General features: G+C 44.0%; 1 protein-coding gene across 11 annotated transcripts in view; it reads right to left on the reverse strand.

Annotated features, from left to right (window-relative positions):
* tp53bp1 (tumor protein p53 binding protein, 1) overlaps positions 1 to 18,612 on the reverse strand; it is a 30,493-nt gene that overhangs the window by 394 nt on the left and 11,487 nt on the right. For 6 of the 11 annotated variants that reach the window (XM_028601259.1, XM_028601349.1, XM_028601762.1 and 3 more), the window contains 16 exons: positions 18,121 to 18,237; positions 17,826 to 18,017; positions 15,903 to 15,969; positions 13,966 to 14,058; positions 11,393 to 11,654; positions 10,417 to 10,485; positions 10,173 to 10,325; positions 7,934 to 8,151; positions 7,090 to 7,269; positions 4,870 to 5,267; positions 4,164 to 4,355; positions 3,812 to 3,991; positions 2,381 to 2,569; positions 1,618 to 1,712; positions 542 to 738; positions 38 to 174 (listed from right to left, as the gene is read on the reverse strand). In XM_028601259.1, coding sequence (XP_028457060.1) covers positions 38 to 174; positions 542 to 738; positions 1,618 to 1,712; positions 2,381 to 2,569; positions 3,812 to 3,991; positions 4,164 to 4,355; positions 4,870 to 5,267; positions 7,090 to 7,269; positions 7,934 to 8,151; positions 10,173 to 10,325; positions 10,417 to 10,485; positions 11,393 to 11,654; positions 13,966 to 14,058; positions 15,903 to 15,969; positions 17,826 to 18,017; positions 18,121 to 18,237 — 2,739 coding nt within the window. Of the gene's footprint in view, positions 1 to 37; positions 175 to 541; positions 739 to 1,617; positions 1,713 to 2,380; positions 2,570 to 3,237; positions 3,306 to 3,811; positions 3,992 to 4,163; positions 4,356 to 4,869; positions 5,268 to 7,089; positions 7,270 to 7,933; positions 8,152 to 10,172; positions 10,326 to 10,416; positions 10,486 to 11,392; positions 11,655 to 13,965; positions 14,059 to 15,902; positions 15,970 to 17,825; positions 18,018 to 18,120; positions 18,238 to 18,612 lie in introns of those variants that run through there. The other 5 variants (XM_028601843.1, XM_028602004.1, XM_028601508.1 and 2 more) reach the window with 4 other exon arrangements.

The raw sequence follows: 18,612 nt of genomic DNA on the forward strand, positions 1-18,612 counted from the left end.
TATTATAATTTGGACGTCATGTGGTGGGAGTCTGTACCTAAGCCATCTTTGTCCGCCTGGAACTGTCGAAGAGAAGAACCTCCACCCAAGGTGATCAGCTGGGCCCAAAGCTCCACTGGCTTCTCAAACACCAGAAGGACCCGCAGAGCTTTGAACGGGCTGCAGCGTGGATGCCTGATTTGAAGAGAATGGAAAGTCCAGTTGGCTTTACCTGAACATCTATTTCAGGAAACAAATGCTTAGCTCTGTGACTTGAATGCTAACACAAATCCACTCTCTACCGAATCCATCCGGTGAAACCCAAAGAATGAAAAGCGAAATAATAAAGAGGAGGAGGTGGCGCCCAGATAGCTCAGTTGGTAGAGCGGGCGGCCATGTGTCGAGGTTTACACCGCGACGCAGCGGACCCGGGTTCGATTCCAGCCTGCGGACCTTTGCTGCATGTCATTCCCCCTCTCTCTCCCCTTTCACTTCTTCAGCTGTCCTATAATTAAAGGCCTAAAAATGCCAAAAAAAATAAAGAGGAGGAGGTTTATCTTACCATTCTACTATGGTCTCATCTGGCCCCACGCCGGCAGGCAGCAAGTAGTTCCTGTAGTTGAGCAGCTTGTTCTCTTTGCAGCAGTCTCGCACCCAGATGTGTGACACACACGGCACGCCGCTGGCCAAACAAAGCAAGTACTTCCTTGTACGACAGTGCTGGTCTGCAATGAGCAGGCTCTGGTAAGCTGCCTTACACTGAAAACAGATGCATGGATAGCAGTGTCATATGCTGGAGCTTGAGCTGTGCTTCTACGTGATATTTATCACCATGGTTAAGTACATCAAAAAGGATAGTTTGGATATTTGAAGTGGGGTTGTATGAGGTACTTATCCATATTTTCAGCCCTTCACGAAGCTGTTATATCGCTCTCTTCAAAGCCACCAGACTCCTTTGACAAAAAAAACTTAATTTCACCTCCCAGAACACGGGAGCTGCTGCTCTACCGCTTCCTCGCTCGGTTGTATTATTAGTTTTGTTAGTTCCTAACCCTTTTAAAAAAAAACACCAAAGTCGCAGCAGAGCAGCCACTCCCGTGTTCTGCGCGTGATGATGTTTTGTCAAAAGTGTGGTGGCTTTAAGAGAGCAGAGATAACTGCTTCAGTTCCCTGTCGTAAAGGGCTGTCTGAAAATATTCTAAATATAGCGTACGCTTAAACAGACATAGATTTTTTTTTAGGTGTCTAAAATCCGATTAGCAGCTGCCCCCGTCCACGGCAGGACGTTGCTTGGCTAACGTGTCGGTCCTCCTGCTTTTCCAAACTGACGGACTGTAACCGTGCAGTGAGAACTGGACGATTGTGAAAACAATCAAAATTGGAATAATAAATGGTATAACTGGAGAAATATTTGACTAAAAAAAACTGACAAAGATGTATCACAGTGTCACATACTTGCATCATAGCTCTTAAATACATTTTGGAAAATACTGACTGCAGACTGAAAGCAGACTTTAATTTGAAGTTCTACATTATACTGTATGTAGGAAAAGAATAAGGCTATAAAAATGTTTGAGGCTATAATTATAACAAACGTTGGGCATTCATCAGTTTTATAGTCGTCGTCAGAGCACTTACTTGTTCTTCATTGAAGTCTGGCAGGACGAAGCCTCCACCTGCCTGCAGCTGGGACTCTGTGTATGCTTTGTTATACGGACCTGTCTGCACATAATCTGTTGGGTGGGGGGGTGGAGAATATAATAGTTATAGTTGCTTTAATCATAACAGGAAGGGCTGATTCAGCATGCTGCCGTTGGTGTGCATGGTTCAATCTGTACAATTCATTCTCAGAAATAATTGCGATTAACAATATCATTGTCTCTTTCGGTCAAATTACTTCTTCAAACTAATCAAAAGTTTTGAATGAATCACAGGATACATATTTTGGTTAAGTCAATGTCATGTGACCCAGATAATGTTATAACACTTTAATACACAGCCTATGAAGTAAACCACACCTCTTTATCATTTGGTTTTTAAAGTGAAGGGTGATGGTTATTTAATCAGCAGGGTGTTCAGGCAGATTTCGGGACAGAAACACGAGCAAGTTCAATTCCTCTGGGCTTGAGACAGCTACAGCCCAGGATGTCTGGAGTAGCTATGGTAACAAGTGAAAGCTGCCGCTAGCATAACATTAGCTCAATAGGCTGACCAATAATCACTTTTATAATTCCAATGTGGCATATCTAAACAAAATCAACAGTAGTAATACCCCTTAGGACCTTATAATGTAAGAACTTAATGGTGGTTAAACAAAGAAGCTGCCGTTACGTAAAATTATTGACAATTAGACAATTGTGTAATCAGTTTTACATCCTCAGTGCGTCATCGTCTGCCTCACCTTCCTCATCGTCGCTGCTGTGCTTGTTGGTCAGCCGGTCGATCTCAGACGAGGTAGTCAGCATGAAGGCGAAGCCCATGAAGAGAGTCGTGTTCTGGGGCAGCGGGCCGTGAGTCTCCCCCACGTCACAAGACGCACCGGGGAGGTCTGTGCCGCTGCCAGAGGTGTTACACAGTCCCACCCGCTGAGCTGGACACACACACACACACACACACACACACACACACACACACACACACACACACACACACACACACACACACACACACACACACACACACACACACACACACACACACACACACACACACACACACACACACACACACACACACACACACACACACACACACACACACACACACACACACGTTAAAAAGGAGAAAACACAGCAAGCGACGGAGTCAGACTCAATGAAGGTTGGAACTGTAAAAGTTCTGTTCAACCGAATTACAAAAGCATATTTTCTCTCTTACCGCTAGTGATATCTGGCCCTGCACTTTGTTCTATCTGCTGAGGTTTTGGGATCTGACCTTTCTGAAATAGTTCCTGTTAAACCTGCCGACTCTGTTCTTTGGATGATCCAGATTGGGGGGGAAAAAAAGATGTTGCTGAAAATCAGGGCCAATACTCCAAACACTATCTGCATTGAGCAAGAGGTTGTGTCAAACTAGAGGTAAGTGAGAAGATTGGTTTTTTTTTCTTCTGTAATTTAGCTGAATCAACCTTTTGAGCCTCAAATATATTCACCGTCCGTATTAAAATGATTCCCAAAAAGCGTGACTTTACAGAAATACACTCCCTCCACCCGTGGACCAACACCATGGTAATACTGATTATTACACGTTATTAATTACCAGTCAGCCTCCGCAGCAGCCAGCACACAGCAGCAGAGGATGGACACGGACTGTCCTGAATGTTTTAGCTACGCTCAGTACAGAAATCACACATTACTGACTCCAAAATCACACAAGAACAACATCTGAGATCTGACAATGATCATTTCATCTAGTGGCTAAAACAACATTTAAAAAGGTCACATTTACACAATGTTGAAGGTTAAAAATAAGATTTACTAAAAACATTTAAAAAGTGCTATTAACACTTGCGAAGTGATATACACACACACACACTGCAGACTCATTAAAACCTGAGACGAGAACAATACATTATGTTAAAATCTAAAACTGACTTAAGGCTTTGTTGATGGATAGGATTATGTAAAAGCTCTGAAACTCTGAAGTATGTAGTCAGGTAAAAACTCAAAACATAAATGAAAGATAAGAAAAACCTGAAAAACTTATGTTAAAAAAATAAAATAAACGGGAAAGAAAAACTGCTAACTGTGAAATCCAACAACCTCCCCCGCCCTGCCCTGCCCCCTCCCACGGTTGCGATGCGGCCATGGTTTTGGTTAGCGGGTCTCCATACCGGCTTTGACCCCCGAGCCCCTGCGGCCTCTCTTGGCCGGCGTCCTGTTGTCCTCGGAGGCCATCAGCTTCCTCTTGCCGGAGGGGCCGGGGGTTCGGGGGCTGCTGGAGGAGCTGCGGTTGGGAGTGTTCTGACCCTCGGGGCCTCCTCTGCGCCTCCTCTTCCCCTCCACCAGGTTGTCTAAGTGAAGTTAATAAAAGACATTTGGAAACAATGGGTTTCTGAATATGTGATTTATAGAAAAAAAAACGATGAAAGATTTTCTCTATGACATTCTGAACACACATTAAAACTGAAATCAAACATTATTTAAAAGAAAGAAAAAAAAGGGGGGGCGCTGTGGTGTTCTTACCGAGGCTGATGTCGGAGGCTTTGGTCAGGGGCGTGGAGGGCTCGTAGGGCCCGAGGCTGTGCTGCTCCCTCAGCTTGTTCCCCTGCTCCAGAGACAGGATGATGGCGGTCCTGTTGTACCACTGCGTCTGTCCGTCCTTCTCCACGCTGTAGAACAGCTCCTGCCCCTCGGTTTTATGGCCCCTAACAACCCCTAAACACACACACACACACACACACACACACACACACACACACACACACACACACACACACACACACACACACACACACACACACACACACACACACACACACACACACACACACACACACACACACGACGGAAGATCATCAGAACTTTTGGTTTGAGACTCAATACAATTATTCTTTTCTTTTTATATTAGCGTCTTCATAAAAATGACTGTATGGAACATGCTGAGTGGTTTGAGAGGTTTCCTACATTTTGAAAACTGCTTTGCAATGTGAACACTTGTACCTCGTACAAGTCCACTTCAAAAGGTCCAAACTATCCCTTTAAAGCTATAGTGTGTAGTTTCTAAGTAAACTGTCAACGAGTCCACATGATACTGGTAGTTCAATTAAGGACCCATTGATACATAGAATAACTTGATGGGAAAGTCTCTGTTTTTGGCTCATCCAATGATTTAAAATCCCTGAAAAAAAAGAAGGTGGAAGTTCATTTTATTACTGAATAGCTCCCTCACCGATGCTGAAGTACTCGTCCTCCAGCAGAGCGGTGACCTCCGTCCCCAGGGGGATGGGATCACACAGCAGGATATCCTTCCCCGCCACCTCGCACTCGTAGCCGTCATCGAACCGCAGGCGGAATCTCCCCTCCCCGATGTCCTTGATGATGCGGCCCGAGTAGAAGTAGCCGTTGGACGACCACTTGGCCACCACCCGCAGGCCGACGAAGCTGCTTCCGGCTGAGCTGGCCTCCTCCGGCGACGACCTGAGGAAGTCGGAGTGGCTGGGAAGCTCGGCGTCTGTGGGGCTGACCGGGAGGCGCGGGGGGAGCATGCGGGCGTACAGCTCATCCTCTGAGGAGGACTGGGGCTGGCCGTGAGCGCCGAGCCTCTGCAGCGAGCCAACGCCACCTCCCCTTAGAGAGAGAAAGCGAGTGTGTTCAGACAGCAGGCAACGTCAGACGTTGATTTAAAGGCTTTCTGTTCCCTCAACATCTAGCACCTCCACTCGGCAGGTTTACCTCGTTAGAATTACTAGTCAGTTCAATGTTTGTGCGTTCAGTCTTCCAATTCATTCAATAAACTTTATTTAGATAAACAATGTGCAAATAAATAACTAATTTCCTTCTTTTTCTGCCATGTCAAAACACTAGTATTTTATGATATTCCTTTCTGATTTGCTGACAAAGCGCTGAATAATGTACAAAAACAAGTTTAAAGCAACAGTTAAGCATTCAGGTTAGCATTTCAGCATAACTAGCTCAACCATGGGCATACAGCAGCTTCCCTCTGCTTTGTGCAGCTTTGCCTTAAGGAACACGCCAACTTATTGGGACTTTATCTTATTCCCTGTATCCCCCAGAGTTAGATAAATCCATGCATACCCTTCTCATCTCCATGCGTGTCCTAACTCTGTCTGACGCCCCCACCACTAGCCTAGCTTAGCACAGATCCTGGAAGTAACCGGCTCCATCTAGCCTAGCTTAGCACAGATCCTGGAGGTAATCGGCTCCATCTAGCCTACTGCTGCCAATAAGTGACAAAATAACGCCAACATGTTCCTATTTACATGTTGTGATTTGTATAGTCACAGCGTGTACAAATAACAAGGTCACATGAGACACAGCCATCTTCTAACCGTATACATACTGGGAACTATATTCTCAGAAGGCAAAGCACTGCTACTTCTGCTACTTGGGCGGAGTAATTTGCTCACAGCACCTGAGAAGCCCCGTGGTAAGGAGCAGAAAGTTGGCCTGGAGTTCGCTCAGAGTTAGAGTAATAGAGTCAACAATTACTAGATAGTAAAAGCATAGTGACCTTGTTATTTGTACACCCTGTGACTATACAAATCACAACACGTAAACAGGAACACGTTGGCGTTATTTTGTCACTTATTGGGAGCAGTAGGCTAGATGGAGCCGGTTACCTCCAGGATCTGTGCTAAGCTAGGCTAGATGGAGCCGGTTACCTCCAGGATCTGTGCTAAGCTAGGCTAGCGCTGGGGGCGTCAGACAGCGTTACAGCACGCATGGAGATGAGAAGGGTATGTATGGACTTGTCTAACTCTGGGGGATACGGTGAATAAGCTAAAGTCCCCATAAGTCGGGGTGTTCCTTTAAACTGTGAAGTATCTGCAGGCAGGTGATGTAAAGTACGCAAGTAATCTTTGATGCCAACTCAGTTCTTGTTGGTTTGTGTGGTTTATAAAACAGCACATTGTGCAGCTGTAAATTAAGTTTGTTGTTGATTGATAGCACATTTGGCAAAAAAAGGTTTTATGAAATCTGAATATTTGACTTTAATGCCGACAGCATTAGTTCGGAAACGATTTGTAAATTGGTGGATTGACAGAAAATGAATCAACAAATTTTGATAACTGATCATTTGTTCAAGTCAAGAGGATTTTGACACACGCGTTATTGTAAATTGAATGTCTGGAGTCTGAAGTTGTCACCTTGGCCCCAGGGAACTAGCGAGGGACAGTTTTCACTAGTTTAATTTACAAGAAAGAAACGAGAACATGATTTATTCATTAATAAACAATCAAATGAGTCACTACTGAAATGAATCATTAGTTGTAGCGCTGAGTGACAAGTATTAGCAGATTAGTGAAAAGATGAAAAGTAAAGTGTTAGCATAGATAGTGTAAGTAGCGTGGCTTCCAGCAGTTGGCCTGTTATCGCTGCCTCGTCCGTGGTTTCTTTGAGTGCAGGCCGAGCCTCAGCGAGGACTCACCTGGACATGGAGGAGCGGGATGGGGGTCGGCCCCTTCTAGCCCTTCCTCTGGTGGTCAGCGGGACGAAGGCCCGGGACCCCAGGGTGCTGTCGCCTCTGTGCATTGTGACCACTGACCCTGCCCTTTGACCCCTGTGACCCCTGTGACCCCTCTGTTGCTGCCCGCCTCCCCTCCTGGGACTGCAGACACACAGAGGAGACCAATGGATCCAGTCAAGTTGCACAGGCATTGATCTGGGGCTACTTTCAAAATCCAAAGCACCCCGTTGAACAAGGGGTGTTCAGTGTCCCCAGATTTATGTCTGTGAGCAACTTGTACCTGAAGCAGGCAGGGATCAGTAAATCACTGAGAAGTTAGGGTGTTAGAAAGTAGGGCTGCACAATATGTCATTTTTTATCATCATCGCTACGACATATCGAAAGACACTTTCAGTAGAAAACTGCGCGTTAAAATGTAACGGTCACTGTTTTTTAGCGCTGCCTATTATATTTAGTTCAATCGGTTCAATAAAAGAATGTTGGAAATTTTCTTTCATTCGTTTTAAATTCAACAAGCATTTTTTTTTTTGCATTTTAGTAGAAAACTGAAAGCAGCAGAAATGCAGAACCGAGTACACTTTAATATCTGTTTAATTTATCGCAAGTAACATCGTTATTGCGATATTCAACAACGTTATATTTTCCTCATATGGTGCAGCCCTATTTGAAAGCCAAAGAAGGTGAAGGAGTGACATAGGAATCAGCATGCAACTAGTATAGACAGACAAAGCAGAGAGACTTTATTGACCGGACTGAAGAGACACCGTGAGCATTTGATTGGCAGTGTGGAGGGGGAAGGCGGTACCTGAAGGATACGGCCCCTCGACTGGGCGGCATGAGGAAGTCCGGCCTGGTGAAGCCGCTGCTGCTGGTTCCTCCGGAGCTGTGCTGCAGGCTGGAGGCCTTGGACGACAGAGAGCTGATGTCAGCCAGGTCACCAGAGGTCAAAGAGCTGCTGCCTGTGCGGCACGGAGAGATGTCGCTGTCCAACACCTGGGAGTCCACCACTGGCTCCTCCGTCTCCTGGAAACATTTAAAGAGCAGCTATTATGCTACTTTTCTGGTCTTAGTTTTTGATTCAGGACTCCTATAGATATAAACTATGTAGATCAGCGGCAAACTTTTTCCATCTGTGCACTTTCTGCAGCTCCTCTGAAAGCTCGGTTTAGGTTCCTCCCCCCTCCAGCCAAGCCCAACCTGTTGGGATTGGTCATCTTCCGGAAGACCTCCGAAAGGGATGGCTCAGAGCAGCATGACCATGTAGGGAAGTCCGTTTCATTGAGGTAGAACAATACAGGAAGTGTAAAGACCCCACTGAGACCCAATGAGATCTAAGCATTCCCAGCTGGGCAGAGCTAACCCAAGCGGTCTGCAAGGCTCACATCTAAACCTCATTAGTTGACACTTTGGTATCGTTTAACATGACTGTACAACATTATAACAGTATATAAAATCAGGAAAGTCGAAGTAGCACAATATGTGCTCTTTAAAATAAAGAAGTCACACATTTTCAATAAAAAAAAAAAAAAAAAAAGATATGAAATATGTAGATTTCCAACTTGCTACTAAAGTTGCATATTATAGCATCCATCCATTTAACAAAAAATGCCATAACATGTAAAGGCGCTGACACACCAACCCGATTATCGTCCGTCGGACAGTCTGGCGAGGTCGGTGACTCGAGTCAGTTTGGTGTGTTCCGTGCCGTCGTCAGTCTGAGGAGCCGTCAGCTTTAATTTGGGCTGATGTGACTTGTTGACTCGGCCGGTGGGCAGTCAGACTCAATGACCAATCTGATTGGTGGAGTGCTAACCCGGAAATGACGAGCGGGATGAGCGTGATTAACGCCTCTCAAAATCTGACGAAAATCTTTCAAACTAACCTTTGTTGATCTAAAATGAAGACAGATTCAGCAACTGTATGGCCTATTTCTCGCTTAAAGTCTTTTCAGAAACACGTTTCGGTGAACTATTTTCGTAAAATACGAGATTGTAATCTGAACGAGCCGCCATTAATGGTCTGGCTTTGAAATTCGGGAGACCCGCGTAACACGTTCGTCCAATTAGCTGCCGGTTTTAATTTTTTGGGTGACAATACAGATTAGCGTCGCCTGCTGTTATGGAGACGTATTACGTCTCGCGCACGCGCAGGACGTACGCTCAAGTTGGCGTCGCTTTGGTGTGTTCCGAGGCACTTTTTTGACCTTGGGGAGGCAGTCGGTTCGACTGCCTTTTCTGTCGACGGTCGGCCGTCGGGTTGGTGTGTCAGAGCCTTAAAAAGGGTACATATGGTGACTGAGGAGGATGTAGTTTGTGGGGCTGTTGATCCCTTTTGCGTTATACTGACATGGTGATTCTAATAATTAGTCTACCTTCAATAAAAATGAGGGGACAAAGCCTCTATACACAGTTGAATCAACACCTCTGTAAAACAGTTTAAACAAAAACCAAACAAAAGCCTGAATGAAGAAAAGATCTATTGCAGAGCTACTGTGACAGACTGCATTAGTTTCAGCTAGGTGGACCTAATGAAATGGCAACTGGGTGTAAGTAAAATGTGAAACAATAGACAACAAAGAACCCTGAAAATGGCCAATTGGCAGATAGAAAATGACTGATTAAAATGTATTTTAATGCAATAACTAATTTTTTTTTGGCTACTTGGTTACAGCGGAAACAAGATGTGAACACGGTACTGCCATATCATCACCTTTAAAAGTTGATATGTTGAAGTTGTTAGTTAACAGTTGCTTATTTCCACATCCAGCAGTCAAGGAGCAACATTATCTTTCATTCTTTGTTTGTGTCCAGCTGACAAATGTACGTCCAATATTATCTCTCTTTTAACTGGTCTCTACAAACTCCTCCACTGTGTTCCAGCGAGTCTCTAACTATCTGTCTGCTGTTTGCTGCTGTGAGGGTAGTGTACAGTTAAGCAAGCTGAATTAACATTTAAGACATGCTGAAAAAGTTCACCTTACAGCTAGAGACGTTTTGAAAACTCTTCCTGTCAAAGACCAGAGAAAAGGGAAATCTGTCGGCTACCTCGGTGACTTTGCGTTCCACCTCTTTGCCATCCTCATAATACACGTCTGTGATGATCCGTGTGACGGTGGTTCGCACTTCCTGGATGGTGCGCACGTGTCGGCGGTGGGCGGGGGCTGCGGTTCTTCTAAAGGACGGAGACTCTGGTTCACCCTTTAAGACAAAAACACAAGAGTGTCAACGGGACAATATTCACAGACGTAAGCAGAATTTTCCGCCTCCATAAACAGCTGAATGTCCCTACCCTGCCAGCTGGGGAGCGTGGCCCCGGTGCATCGAAGCTGGTCTGCTGGGAGACTGTCCGCTGACGGGGCTGAGACACACATGGCAGACTGATCAACACCACAATAACTGTAAGAGCCATTTTCATTTGTTTTGGGTGTAGGACACAAATTGTCCACTGGTGTCACTAGTGTGCTTTTGAGTGATGTCTATTTAGGTAGGAACCTTTCAACAGGTAACAGGGGGTGCCATTAATCGGAGGAGCACAAAAAAAAGTTTATGACCGCATGAAATCGCTACACACCGCAACGCTCATGTGGATGTGTAAATGTTTATTGATGGAGTTTAAGGGACACATGGATTCTTGCACGTTCATTTGAAGAACACTGTGATCAATAAATGTACATGAAAACGCAACGATGACTATTGGGAGTCAGTGATTTCAACAGTAGGCTACGGAGCGGTGTAAGCTAGAAGAGAGCGAGTCAGCTAGTTTCCTAGCCATAGACTTGTTTGTTTCAAGTCCGTATAGCAGCCTCTCGTGGCTTTAAGTTTTTAAGCTTAGCCATTACAACAATAACCATGCAAAAAACACATATCATGGCATATTTGTTTTCAATGACTTTTGGTTGCTCTTACAGATTTTTTGAATTTTAATAATTATTTATTTTTATTCAATTATTTTAAAATTCTTCTATTCTTACATGTTGTAATGTATTTTCTTGCTTTCTTCTTATTTGTGTTATTTTATGACTCATTTTGCTTTGATATGACTTGTTGTGCCATGCACTTCAATTTATACAGCACTTTGGTCAACTCTGGTTGTTTTAAACATGCTATATAAATAAACTTGACTTAACATAATAGAGAAACATACCATAATAACCATTTTCAGTAAGAACATGACAACTTTGCAAAATTCAAATACATGCTCTGCATTAGCATTGTTAATCCTTTGTGCTGTGGCGAGCTCCAGATGTGCGCAGTAACCAGCTAACCTTGTTGGACGGACTGGAGGCGATGGTCAGCTGAGGAGCCCTCTGTCTGCCATCAGTCCTGCTAGGGGTGGGCGGCTCTGGAGCTTGAGGGGGTCCTCGCTTATCCCCAGACTGCTCAGTAGGGCCGGGAGGATCCTTACGGCTCTCCTGCGGTGCTGCCAACACTTCCTGTTGCGAAGTCTCCAATTGGCTGTTAGGGAGGCTGTTGCATCCCAGCGAGGACGCCTGGGAGCTCCTCTGGGGTGAGCCAAACGGCTCCTCTCTGCAAAGATGTTAAAAAAAAAAAAAGGTACAAATGTGACGATGTGGGACATCTGGTAGAGAGTCAACAAAATGGTGTCAATATTAGAATCTGCAGGAGCCAGTAGGGGTTGGGTATCAAAACCCGGTGCTAATACGGCAACGGTGCCTAAATGGACCAAATAGCAACGCGGATTCCGGTGCCTCATTTCGGAGCCACTAACATGCCTTCAGCGCTTCTCTCTGGTGCTCTGAAACGAACGTTAGAGGCAACATCGCTGAACGTGGCGCTCGTTAACACTACACTTGACAGCAGGTAACGTTAGCCTACCGCTAGCTAGTAACTGGCTTAAACACGGTTAAAATGCTGACAGCTAAACGGTGTAAAGTGTCAACGTATTTCACTGTGGAGGATTCCAACACTGGGACCTCATGGCCGTAGGAATAAACAAGCCGCAGAGAGCAGAAGCCAACAGGCAAGTGTTATTTACATAAACTTCTGGTGTACTTACAAACTTTATAATCCATCGTTTTATGAGTGCATAACCTATTTGCACTAGTGTAGAAGTTTGGTATCATTTCGGCGCATTATTAGTGGGGTCATTTATGAGATACAAATGTGGGTCCATTAGCCCCTGCACTAAGCTATTCAGCTGATAACGCTAACTCTCCCAATGTTCAACCCAGGTGAAAAAAACCTTCTGGGGGGTTGTTTGGCTCGAGGTCATGGTGCAAAGGACCCTAGGGTTAAATGACTCCGAACCATCACTTTAAATGTCGCCAAATGTTGTTGTGTGATCTTTTTTTTTTTTTTTTTTTTTTTTTTTTTTTTTTTTTACAAGTGTCAGTTCAGGCACCGGCACTGTTTTAAAAGTATCGTTTTAGCACCGGTATTGGAAAAGACCCAAACGATACCCAACCCTATGTGTCAGAAATCAAAGCCTTTTCAATATGACTTTTCCTCTGGTGTCATCATCAGGCTAAACCTTACATTTTTTCCTCACTTGATGATGGTAACACATATATAACAAAACCTACCTAAATAAATTGTGTTGCTTATAGACTATTAGTCTTGTTAGTCTCTTATATTGGCATGCAAACAGCACAGTTCTCTAAACTGTTTACTGCAAGTGGATTAAAGAGAGAATTCAACTGCAGAAAACATTTAGTAAAACAATCACACTTTATCAAAGCGGGAGGACAAAGCTACACCTTACCGCTCCTCGTGTCCCAAGAGAATATGCAAAAAATAACCACCCACCCCACCTCCAGAAAGTAGGTCACACACACACACACACACACACACACACACACACACACACACACACACACACACACACACACACACACACACACACACACACACACACACACACACACACACACACACACACACACACACACACACACACACACACACACACCTCCTTATAGCATCTTTTAGATTATGTGATGATGAGATGATAAGGTGACATTATGACTTTTTTCACAAAAGTCACAAAACTAAAAGTTGTTTAACTCCTACACATGATGGCGTTAAAAATCTAGACAGCGGGCGCCTGGATCGCTCAGTTGGCAGAGCAGAGCAGGCGCCAGGTTCCACTCCTTTGATGGGTGGTGATGGCGCAGTGGATATGACACATGCCTTTGGTGTGAGAGATCTGGGTTCAATTCCCACTGCAATACATCAACCAATGTGTCCCTGAGCAAGTCACTTAACACATAGTCGCTCCAGAGGCGTGAGGCATATATAGAAATTGTAAGTCGCTTTGGATAAAAATAGCTATATGATATGTAATTTAATGCATGTCATTCCCCATCTCTCTTCCTTTTGATGTCTTCAGCTGTCCTTTCAAAATAAAAGCCTAAAATGCCCCAAAAATAATCTTAAAAAAAAAAAATATCTAGACTGCAAAGCTAACAAAAATGGGTCAACACTGTTATGAGCATATGGCAGGCTTTTCCCCTGGTGCCTTCATGTCTGTTATATATTGCACTCAGTCTCGTAGGACCAGGTGTATATATACACACATGCTGTATATGGTACAACATTTGGCTAAACTGTGGGTGGAAACACTCCGACAAAGTCTGACATTTCTACTCCATTACAGTAGTGCTAAAAAGTACTTGCAGGATTCAAATGAGAAACTGGAAAGGAACTGGAATGAAAGCCACTGACATTTTGGCCCTTCACAACTACATTTTCACCCAGTTTTCTACAGGTTTATTTTTGTCGTCACAGTAAAAGAATCACATCTGGCTCAATGAGATCACATTACAAATGGCATTACACTGAAAGATGCACTCCTGGACTGTCACAGCTTACAGCTTACCTGACCGGTGTGGTGTTGCCTCCAGCCTGGCTGTCCTCCCTTGGCTCCTGCTGTCTGTGCACCTGTCTGACACGACTGAACACTGACGGGCTGCTGGGACATCAAACATCAGTGTTACACTCCTATTTTTTACAACCAGCATAAAATCGTCTTGCAAAGCGGTTGAATAACACATTGATCTAGCAGTGTAAACTGCAGTGCCAGGGGTAAATAAACCCTGAAGATGCATTAAACTGCCGCCAGTCTATATCCACGAAGTTCCACTTCCGGGATTGGTCCGTTGCCGCAGGAAATTACGCCGGATGTCACTCTTTGCGGGTGGATGTCTGTTACCTTCCGCTTTCTTTGGGTTGGAATTTTAAACTCTGGTGGATTTCTGAGGACTATGTTTAACTGCTCCTCAGATCTCTGCAGGGTAGCTAGACTATCTATCCAATCTGAGTTTTCTGTCGCACAACTAAAAGTACACTTGAACCTACACGTTCCACCAAAACAAGTTCCTTCCTGAGGCTATTTTCCAGCAGTCCGGCGCTTAGCACCACCCAAGACGATAGTGATTGGTTTAAAGTGGAGGAAGGTCTGGCAATGTGAGACTATACTGCAGCCAAGAGATGTGCTCCCCCAAACAGAAGTTAAAACTAGTATTCAAGTATTTAAAAGCCATATTTGTTAGCCATATTATGGACTCAGAGTGATGGGCCGAGCTAAACAAATGAACTGATCAGGTGTGATGAGCTGAGCATGAAGAATAGCTTTTAGTCTGAACAACTTAACAGTGACTCTCCACAGCACAATTCAAGCAAAAGCACTAATAAATGCACTCAAAAATAGAATTGCTCAATGAGCCGACTTGAGCAACTTAGTGTGCATTTGTTACAGCATCCGTGTAATTGTCAACCACAGAACATGGTGCCAAAACATGCCGACACTCCCCAGTTTTAATCAAAGTCATTGGTGTCAAAGTTACAAATTGAGTTGAGAATGTTGAAGTAGATTAGCCGTTTAATTTCATCATTGTGACATACTAACTGTCATTGAGGCAATATGTGCCAAAATGTTGATTTATAGATTTTAGAGCTCAACCGATACTAGATATATTTGACCAATAGCTTAATTTGAGTGTCTGATAATAATATATTGGCCGATATATCGTACATTTAAAAAGACAAAACATGAACAGATAAGAAGTCAAGATATGTAAGGAGCGAAAAATATTACAGTGTAAAAAATAAACTTGTCAGTGCACTCTAGTGGACAAAGCCAAATCACTTTCATCAGACGTTTAATTTTGGGCTGTCATCAAGTTACTCACAAAATGTTTTAAAAATGAATTTCGACAGCTTATGCGTCCTATAGCCGGTGACGTTTCTCAATTTGACCGGGGACCATCAGCGCTGGCTGAGAAGCTGCTAACCGAAAGATTTGCTCATATATATATATATTCATTAAAATATGCCCGGTTCAATCAATCTTTAGGATCGGCTCCGGACATCTCTACCTCAAACTTATCTCTGAGCTGAAACTCATCAGCCAACATACACGCATTAACTGAGATATCTGTGATAAGCTAAAGATGGCCGACAATACCAGCCATGCTGATACATCACTTGGGCTCAAATACATCTATGAATGAAAAACATAAGAGCCACTAGAACAGGTGCGCTTTTCATCAGTTGGAGCTTAAACTAGCCATAAATCTGACTTTTATAAATATCTCAATACATCGGTGCCATTGTGTGTGAAGCGACACTGTAGAGGCTGAACAACAGCCACTGAAGAACGTCCTTCAGCGGCTTTTCATTCCCAAGAGACTGAGGGGAAGGCAGTAACACACTTATGAAAGAATTCAGTTAATGTGCAGCAACGAATATTATCCATAAAGGGGACCCCAAAGCAACATTAACCAGCTCCGACTGGGGGATCGGCGTTCCCAGGCCCTGGTAACAGCCTTGGCAACAGTGGTAACCTTGACGACAGATTCATCTTCTTCTGATAGTGCTGGCTCTGGGGGATAGAAATTAGACATTTATTATTGAGGTGGTAATGAGTGCATTCAACGTACAGCTGGCAACGAATATTAAATAATAATAATTCAAACATATAGATAAATATATATATATTTTTTTTTAAAAGACATTCATACATGAAAATTTACATTGCTATCCTGTCCTACAAACAGGATTGGTGACAAAGCGCAGCCCTGGCGGAGGCCAACCCTCACCGCGAGTCCGACTTACTACCGAGAACCCGGACACAGCTCTCACTTTGGTCATACAGAGATTGGATGGCCCTGGTAGAACCCCCTCACCCCATACTCCGCAGCACCTCCCCTATCTAGCTCCCTGTCATCCAACCAGTCATCTAGAGCAGAGTCCACAGAAATTCAGCGAGTAGACTTTACCAGGGAGTTGGCATGTGTTTAGGATGCACAATGTTGAATCCAGATTTTTGGGGTTTGGCGAATACCCTGGGAAAAAATACACTGGTTAAGTTCCTCAAATTCCCTGCCCGAATCCTCAGTGGAAACAGTGTCCCAATACCAAATCCTACTCCCAGGGCAGTTTTAGCAAAGTCCTTCTGGTAATGGTTGAATATTAAATAATAATAATTCAAACATATAGATAAAATATATATATTTTTTTTTTTAAAAGACATTTAAGAAAATTTTTAGTCTGAGATTATCCTTCCTTTCCAACCAGTCATCTAGAGCAGAGTCCACCTGAAGTTGCATGTTGTTTAGGGATGCATTTTTGGGGTTTGGCGAATACCCCAAAAATACACTGGCGAATGCTGTCTCCCAGGGGCAAAGCTGGTAATGGTTTCCTTCATCCTTCCTTTGCACAACTGCATTATTCTTTCAGATGTTTCATACCAAATGTTTTAACAGCGGCCATGTTGTGTATTGTTTAGGGTTTATGCCACCACCAGACAAATCAGCATTGTAAATAGAACATGTCGCTGGACTTGAATCGCCTTCTTTTGACTGAAAGTACTGCCAAACACTTTTCTGCTCATGAGTTTCTCACAGCCTACTGCACTGACCGCTCCACCTAAGTAAACACCCCGTAATCAACGGTGGCGTCATTAAGTCGACCAGCGTAGCGCGCATAGTGCAAGCGTAGGGTTCGGTGGAAAAAAATTCTAAGCTTTGGCAGAAACCGAACCCTGTCAAAAAGCCCAATATTTGGCTGAATCCTGGATTCGGTGCATCCCTAGTGCTGATGAAGTTCGATTATGCGGGCTGGCGATACCGAAGGTAAACAAACAACGAGGGCGAAGAAGAGGACCCCACAAAGACAGCAACGAAAATGTCCGAAAGGTCCAAGAACCTGTGTCTAAAAGCAACTTATTAGCAGACGATTAGATTGTGTCGGTAAGGGCTGCCGCCAAAATCGTCCGACAAATTCAAGAACGACAAGAGACTCGGTTGTTCATGACCAAATTACAAACTGGCCCCTTGATGCGGTGTGATCCACGCCGTGTCCTGCTTCCTGCACGCTCCAGAGAGAGAGGCAGAGAGGGCTACAGTGTTTATATTAAGTTACATAGAACATTGTTTTATTACTTTAATTTGTAATGTGTCGGTATGTAGATTATTGAAAACACATGTTCAATAAATAAACCTAACCTATACAAGTAGTTATGTCTCCTGTTGTATTGGTTGAACTCTTATGGAAATAATGCTCAAAAAAAAGACATTTGAATAGATTCGAACCTCGGTGTTGTTGTTTTTAAATATTCAAATGCAACGTTTTGGCCAAATTTGACTGCTCTAATCCAGCGTCACTCCCAGGAAGATGCACACGCCCAGCGTTGAGCATGACAGTGTGAGGGAGTAACCGCACGCAAACGGCTCTTACTCTGCAGGCTGAAGCGCTCCGAGCTGCCCTCTTCGACGGGGGTCACCAGCTTCATCCTCAAACTCAGCTTCCCGTCTCCCTTTTCCGTCGTGTCGTCCCCGCTTTCCCCCGACACAATGTCACTGGCTGCCATCGCCCCGTCTGCAGAGACATCCCCCGCCGCGCCTGACTTTTCAGAAAAGGAAGTGATCTCTGGAGGAAAAGAAAAACAGTGAAGAAGCTCGACATCAGATCATGTTCTAATACTTGAGGTTCAGTGGACGAGTTGTCCGGTTTGTCCGGCACAAGAACCCACCGATGGGAGTGCTGTGCCTCAGCCTCTGCTTCAGCTGGCTGATTAGAGGGGGCGTGGCACCGACAGCAGGACCAATCAGCTCCCCTTCTTTAGGAAGTGTGAAGTGGAAGGAAATTTCTGTAATGGAAAAGTGACATTGGATTCACATTAGATCTATTTCAGCGCATGGCTCCTGATCAGTCTCAAACAGAGATGATGTGTCTCTAACACGGCCATTAACTCTCACCTCTAATGTATCTATGCAGACTAAGAAAATCTGTTAAAAAATCCCTGTAATAAGTAGGATTTGAGGGAGTGTGTTGCCAACACATTTTCTATACTGTAAGCTACAAGTAAATGAAAATATGCATTTAATTAATTAATCGAGAAAATAATCAACAGATTAATCAACAATGAAAATAATCGTTAGTTGCAGCCTAGTTAGTTGACCTCCAAATAAAGTGTTTGGGGTAATATGCTACAATTATTATGTTTTTTTTTTTTTTTTTTACA

The sequence above is a fragment of the Perca flavescens genome, chromosome 1, assembly GCF_004354835.1.
Source record: "Perca flavescens isolate YP-PL-M2 chromosome 1, PFLA_1.0, whole genome shotgun sequence".
Taxonomy (NCBI): Eukaryota; Metazoa; Chordata; class Actinopteri; order Perciformes; family Percidae; genus Perca; species Perca flavescens.